This window comes from Vanessa cardui, chromosome 29 (genome assembly GCF_905220365.1).
Source record: "Vanessa cardui chromosome 29, ilVanCard2.1, whole genome shotgun sequence".
Lineage (NCBI taxonomy): Eukaryota > Metazoa > Arthropoda > Insecta > Lepidoptera > Nymphalidae > Vanessa > Vanessa cardui.
In genome coordinates, this window is record NC_061151.1 from 1,768,185 (window position 1) to 1,775,431 (window position 7,247).

The 7,247-nt window shown below is 31.6% G+C and overlaps 1 protein-coding gene across 1 annotated transcript; it reads right to left on the reverse strand.

The window, feature by feature from the left end:
* Positions 1-4,005: 4,005 nt before the first annotated feature.
* On the reverse strand, positions 4,006-6,697 carry LOC124541926 (glia maturation factor beta). Its single transcript, XM_047119860.1, has 4 exons — positions 6,491-6,697; positions 6,088-6,197; positions 4,680-4,767; positions 4,006-4,270 (listed from the first exon to the last, which is right to left on the reverse strand). Exons 1-4 carry the CDS (start codon positions 6,596-6,598, stop codon positions 4,151-4,153), a joined length of 426 nt encoding a protein of 141 aa, XP_046975816.1. The 5' UTR covers positions 6,599-6,697; the 3' UTR covers positions 4,006-4,150.
* Positions 6,698-7,247: the final 550 nt, after the last annotated feature.

Consider the following 7,247-nt stretch of genomic DNA (forward strand, 5'->3'; position numbering starts at 1 on the left):
AAGATCTCCTGTCTTATTCTAACTTGTCTAAAGTTGATTGGTTTTTTATCCATATGCATTCCGTCGTTTCCGATTTCCGCACGAATATTTTTCCTTGCCTAACCCAAACAAAACGGTAGCGTTTTTCCTTAGTTTTTAACCTGGTCGCCGCATGTAATGCTTTATTTGCAGGTGACAGGTGTTCCATAATGTAAATAGGTTTCTTGTCTCCTGCCAGCCCGATGTGACTAGTGTTGATTTTATCTTGCTGGTTTATTTTGTTGAACTTAATTACGTGAGCTAACATAGCGTCTCTCAGCCTTGGTGTAGCGAATTTTATTATTATAGAACGCGGTCTTTTGTTGTTGTTATTAATTTTTGCAACTCTAGTGCATTGAACTATGTCGTCTTCCATGATGTTACACGACACTGTTTTGGCTATTTGCATTATAGTTGTTATCAAATTTTCATTCCTGTGTTCTGGTAAGTTTTGAATTTCTATATTATTACATCTGTTTTGCTGGTCCATGTTCTCTAGTCTATTTTGTAAGTTTTGTATAACTGATTGTTGATTTTTGGTTTCTTTTTCAAGGTTATCTAACTTGGTTTGGTATTTTGCTATATTATTTTTTGCAGATTCATAGCTTTCATTCAAAAAAATCATCGACTGTTCTATATTGTTTATTTCTTCTCTAAATGACTTTAATTCTTCCTGTATCAAATCTCTTAGCATACTTCTAATATCCACTAATAAACCAGTCCTCATGCTCTGTATTTCATTTTTAATTATATCTCTAATGTCTTGTTTTGTTATTTGTATATCTTTAGGCGAAGAAGAATTAGATTTGCAATCAGTAGTTTTGACTTTATTGTTTTCAAAAATCTTAGTTACATTCTTAACCGTTGGTGTAATTGTATTATTTACTCGGCGTCGGCTATTAGCTTTACACTCGTGGCAAACCCAGGTCTCATTACTATCAATATCATCGATAATGTTGATGCATACTTTGTGGTAGATTTTTGTACATAGTGCACAATTAAGATAGTCTTCCTCTTTTATTAATACTTTGCACTTAGTGCATACTGATTCTGTTCTTTTATTAACATTATTCTTTTTTGGTGGCATAGTTATTGAAATAATGCTTCAATTATTAATTTTTCCAAATTTTCTTCACTGACATATATTTCAAGAAAAAAAATGTATAAAAAAAAAATATAAATATAAAAGTACGAAGCCTTAGCTGAGGATCGATCCCGAACACGACGAGTGACACCTTAGGGCCTTTGCCGCTACACCAATCACGTTCTCGTCAGAGAGTTAAAAATGTTATTCCTTATGTATCATTGTTATGACGTATAAAATTAACTGAAGGTAGGTTAATACTTCTCAAACTCAGTCACTATTTTTATTTAGCTGTTACCGACACAAAAAGTTATTGCTGTTTATTCCGATTTGTTTACCACTTCTTTGTGCATAAGATATACTTTATGTAATTGTTTACTGCTTATTAATACTTTTACACTCACTTTACAATCACAATTGATCGCCACTCACTATTCCTGTTAAGGTTTCTCTTCTTTTTCTTTTTAGGTGCACTTTTATGTACTAGAATTATTAGTTATTATATATAATTAGGGTTATTATATATATCTTTTTATTTATCAATACAATAACACTTAGGCATCAGTCAATTATAAGCACACAAACACACACGTTTATTGACTTTATGTATTTTTACTGTGAGAATATTACGGAGCTTTTTATTTCGTGTCGCACCGTACCGTACCGTCGCTACATTACATACCGAGTTACATTCGAATTTATAATATTAATATATCCTTAGACAATAAAAAGCAAGCACATACAAAAATAAAAATCTGTAGCCTGGTTCCAAAAGGGCCAATATGAAAAACCTTTAATTTTTATAATCAGAATCAATACAATGAATGTGCATCAGCTGTTTAATATAACATATGCCTTTTTGTATAATACTGTTGGTTAAACTTATGTCATTTTAGAACAAATTTATTAATTAAACCACCAATTGGAAGAAGGGAATAAATCCAAAAAATAGGAACGGAGATAATAAAAAAAACATCATAACTTTTTGCTTTCAACTTATAAACTTACAGGACATCAATGATTATTAAGAAAATATCAATCCTGATTTATTAACAGACAGACCCGCCTTAAATGTATATAATATTTAGCCCTACGTCTAAAGAATGTAAGAGTGTAAAAAGTGAATATATCGAAACGTGGCGTTTATTCCCTTCTTTCAATTGGTGGTTCAATTATCGCATCGACAGATATCGTTATGAAAGGAAAAACCGTTATCCCCCCTCCAACCTTTCCCTCTCTCTCTCTTCCCTGTTCTATTTATCTTTGTCTCTTTCTATTGTATATGGTTTTATATAATACTATTTGTCGCCCACGCCTTCACTCGCTATAGGAGGTTGTCAGATGTTCGACAAAAAAGTATCCCAGTCCTTCCCTAAAGTTAATATTAGCTTAACAGCAAATTTAACCAAATTCGGTTCATTGGTTTGGTCGTTAAAGAGCGACAGACAGACAGAGTTACTTTCACATTTATAATATTAGTTTAGATTACTTAAACTGGTTTAATAACAATTTAATGTTATTTAAACATTCACAATTATATTGATATACATAGCGAAAGCAACTTCATTCCAAAAGATCCGATAACTTTATTCTAAATATTTTGTAAACGGTATAAGTTCGATTGAATTATATTTTCGCAATGTACTTAAGCCCTTTTAGCACCAGGCAATAGTAAAAACTATACTTAAATAAATGTCTTTTAAATATAAAACATCATTTTGGTAATTTGCAGACAATTAAATGATTAATGAGAAGTTTTATAATAAATTAATTTTAAATAAACGTTAATCGGAATGTTATATAACAATATTCCAATCGAGGAGTAGAGGTAAAAGAACCTCAGCTGGTATAGTGCTCACAGTTCTTGATTAATATATCTTTATTTATAATACAACACTATTACACTTAACTATAGTACGACACAACTTAGATGTAGCATCGGCAAATTTAATAAAACCAATAGTCGCTATAGATTCTCGTGTCAGTTCGACCCGAGACAGCGAGTGCGTGTAAATCGACGCGTCAAATTGACGAGTATATTAAGACATATGATATTACAAGTTATTACGTTTGTGTAAAGATCGTATTCACATAAGAAATAAATGTTGATAATTTGGGATTTGCGTACTCAATTCGGATGTGATCGGTTTTACGAATTTTGCCGATTCTATATCTAAGTTGTGTCGTACTATACTTATGTATATCTACTTTAATTTCACTTCCAAAGCTCTGATGACAACTTGCACGACATTCAAGTCACCATTTTCATCTTTGACACGACTCTATGACGACAATAAATTGAGCAAGATTTCGACCAATGAGATCGCGTTGTGAACATCATAGCTTATTTTCGACCAATGATAGCAAATTCAAGGCCAAGTTGTTTAACTCTACTCCTCTTGGAATAGGTATTAGCAAGGAATGATTTTTTATTTAAAGAATAGTGGCAATGCTCCAAATTATTGGGAATCACTAATATTATTACCATTACTCAATACGGGATATCTACCATGTTTTTTTTTTATTTTTTGGTAGAGCTCGATATTTCCTATTAAATAACTGTAATAAGAAAAATAACCATGTTAATTTAAAATCACTAATGTTGTTATTTACCCCTTCTTTTAAGCTTATTACTTGTTAGGAGTGGGGATGACAGTAGCCCAATGGTACAAGATTGATTTGACTTTTTACAGTCAGTAAACCATTGGCCTTAAAATAAATCTATAAATTTTATTTTGCAATATAGTATCAAAAATGCTTATAAAACCTGTATTATATTTATTAACAAATTGTTATAATTACTATATTTTCATTCCGTAGGGTTATCAATAATCATATCGACGCTATATCTGTATAGTTATCAAGTCGACTGTATTTTTTTCGGTATAACGTTGAAAAATTGATAAATTTCTCTGGTTACGTTTATGCAATAGCCCTACGATTTATAAATGATAAAAATATAATAATTATAGGCAACAATTTCGAAATACTATTAAATAATCTTACGGAACATGACTTAATTGGTCGATAGCCCTAATATTTTAAGTCCTATTTCCTTAGTTTCTCTATGAGCCATTCGCTGGTGAGTTCGTCGATTTCTCTGACTTCCAGCAGCCGGGGCGCGCCGACGGCCGCCGCTAGAGCGCGCTGTGTGCCTGCATACATAACCTGTAACGAACAATATGAAAATATTTTAGAAATTTTGGGTTATATCACATTTATTCCATTGCCAAACTTGTTTTCTGGTCTGATCTAGGCGAGTGTGAACTATAATGACTGGTGACTGTACAGTAATAGGCTGAAAATTTCCCAATAATCGACTAAGGCCTCCTCTCCTACCATGCTGCCCCAATGAGGGTTGATGGATCAACATTTGACAGAATTTCGTTTAAATTAAACACATGCATGTTTCCTCACGATGTTTTCCTTTACCACCAAGCTACAGATGAATTAGAAACTTCAGTGATGCTCCCCTGGGTTTCAACCAGCTTTCATCGATTATAATGCACGCATAACACTGGATCTTCTGGAGTTTTGATTTCATCATCCATACACAGACTATATTATGCTTACTTACCTGAAGTTCCATGTGAGCATCGCGAGGTGTGTAGAATATGAAACACATCGGAAATGATGTGCGTCCGTCGCTGTGTTCCAATTTATAACTGTAATATAAATTATATATGATTATTATTAAAATAATACTAGACATGTAAAATGCACTTACTTAACGGCCAATTAAGTATCAAATTGTCATTTACAACATTTATTTTATTACAAATTTCAATCATGAATATAAAATCTTTGCATTATTGCACTCATAAAAAAAACATTTATCACGATCTTAGTCATTATTTTATCATTATCAGAGTAGATTATTTATGCATAATTAATTATGTGCATGCAATTAAAAACTATTTTTAATTACACTTAGAACTTCTCATGCATGCACAACACAGATACTTTTTGTACATTCAAGTAAGACATATCTAATGATGATGATTCATCATTATCTCAACCGTAGCCCACTGCTGGACAAAAGATCGCCACAAAGACCAGCCTTGTGTGTTATATCTTGCCACAAGATATAACATAATGTATTAACCCATAACGTCTAAAAAATATTTTGTTTTAAAAATACAAATACAAAGAATAAAATCCTGTTTAATTTGTCTATGAACCATCATAGACATATATAAACCAATGTAATAATATTTAGAAGATAACAGTAATGAGAACACACACTGGGCTTCACTGATAGTAGAATTGAATCATTAATATTAGTGGAATAGTTATTACATCAGTAATTTACTCTGCATATGAAAAAGTCAATCAATTATCAGTCAATTTTAACCTAATATAATTTTGTATTGTTTTTTTTCTGTCACCTGATGGTAAGTAGCTACCACTGCTTATAGGTGTTGGTAACAAAAGAAATGTTAATCATATAGATAATCCACAACCACCAGTAACATTGGGAACTAAGACCTTTGTTCCTCATGTATGTAGTTTCACTCACTCAGTAGTCATTAAAACCGAAGTGCAATAATACTAAGTATAGCTATTTAGTGGTGGTTGGTAGATTATACGATAATTGGGTGGTGTGTGCTCAGATTTACACAAAACCCTACCACCAAGTAAGATTTATTGGAATTTGAATAAAATTATCACCTATAGAGTCGAGATGGCCCAGTGGTTAGAACGCATGCATCTTAACCGATGATTGCGGGTTCAAACCCAGGTAAGCACCGCTGATTCATGTGCTTAATTTGTCTTTATAATTCATCTCGTGCTCAGCGGTGAAGGAAAACATCGTGAGGAAACCTGCATGTGACAAATTGCATAGAAATTCTGCCACATGTGTATTCCACCAACAAGCATTGGAACAGCGTGGTGGAATATGTTCCAAACTTTCTCCTCTAAGGGAGAGGAGGCCTTTAGCCCAGTAGTGAGAATTTACAGGCTGTTGTTGTTTGTTGTATCACCTATAGACAATGAATCGTGGTTGATGTGACGGAAGGATGTCCTGCAGCTCTTCAAGCTCGACATTTTCAAGTTCCTCATCAACTTCCAATGCTTGTTTTTCTCTGTTTACCTAAAAAATTATATTTAATTTAAAAAAAAAAACACTATCAATAAGGTTTTATTATATCACTAGTTGCATTTGCGATAATCATCGATGATTCATTGCCGGCAATTTTGCTTTCATCGATTAATGGAATATTTTTGGATATGAAACCTTACAAGTTGTTACGAGTTTTAAACGTCGAAAATGATATAAATTTACATGTTCATAATTCAAACTACACTATAACGGTGTGATTCACGTTAGTAAGTAATTTTATACGAACAAAAAAACTTTTTAACATCTCAAAAATAATAAATTACCTTCAGTATCAACGCAGAATTTGTTGTGTGTTTTTGAAACCTAAATTTTTTCAATGTATCTTTGACATCGTCACCAATATCACAAACGTTTACGTTCTGACCAGACATCTTCCAATATTTAAATATAACAAAAGTTAAAATTAGTTTGTAAACTGCGGAAACTCCACCTAAACTAAAACCTATTCATGCGTCAACAATATAATTTCTGACAAGTGACAGCTGTAAGCTGATTAAAATAGATACGACTTGCTAGTGTAAAAAAAATATATTTGAAAAAAAAAATATCATTAAAACTAACACTGCCATTTGAATTGATATATCATTTGTTTTTAAAAATATGGTGAAAGTTTTATTTATTTTCTAAATATAAAAATCTACATACGTAAAATTACAGCTGTTGCTGTTATTATATAATGCAATTACACAGCAATTATTATATAATGGAAAGTGAAAAAATTTAAAAGCGTGTATATTTATGAATAAATATCTTTAATTTTTGTACACAATTATTTGTTTTATTCAAATAATAAGTTTCAAAATATGTTAATTAGTTAAATATGAAAAGGAATGCTAACAGCTGACATACTTTTTGTATATAATAGATGAAATGTCAATTGTCAAACGCTTGACAGTAAAGAATGCCTATTGTATTATATGTCAAATAGTTCATATCAAAAGAATTCCATTAAAATAGAATTCTGTTAAAAATACCTCGTTTTTCGATTCAGTATAAATTTTTAAGAATAGGAAGACTATA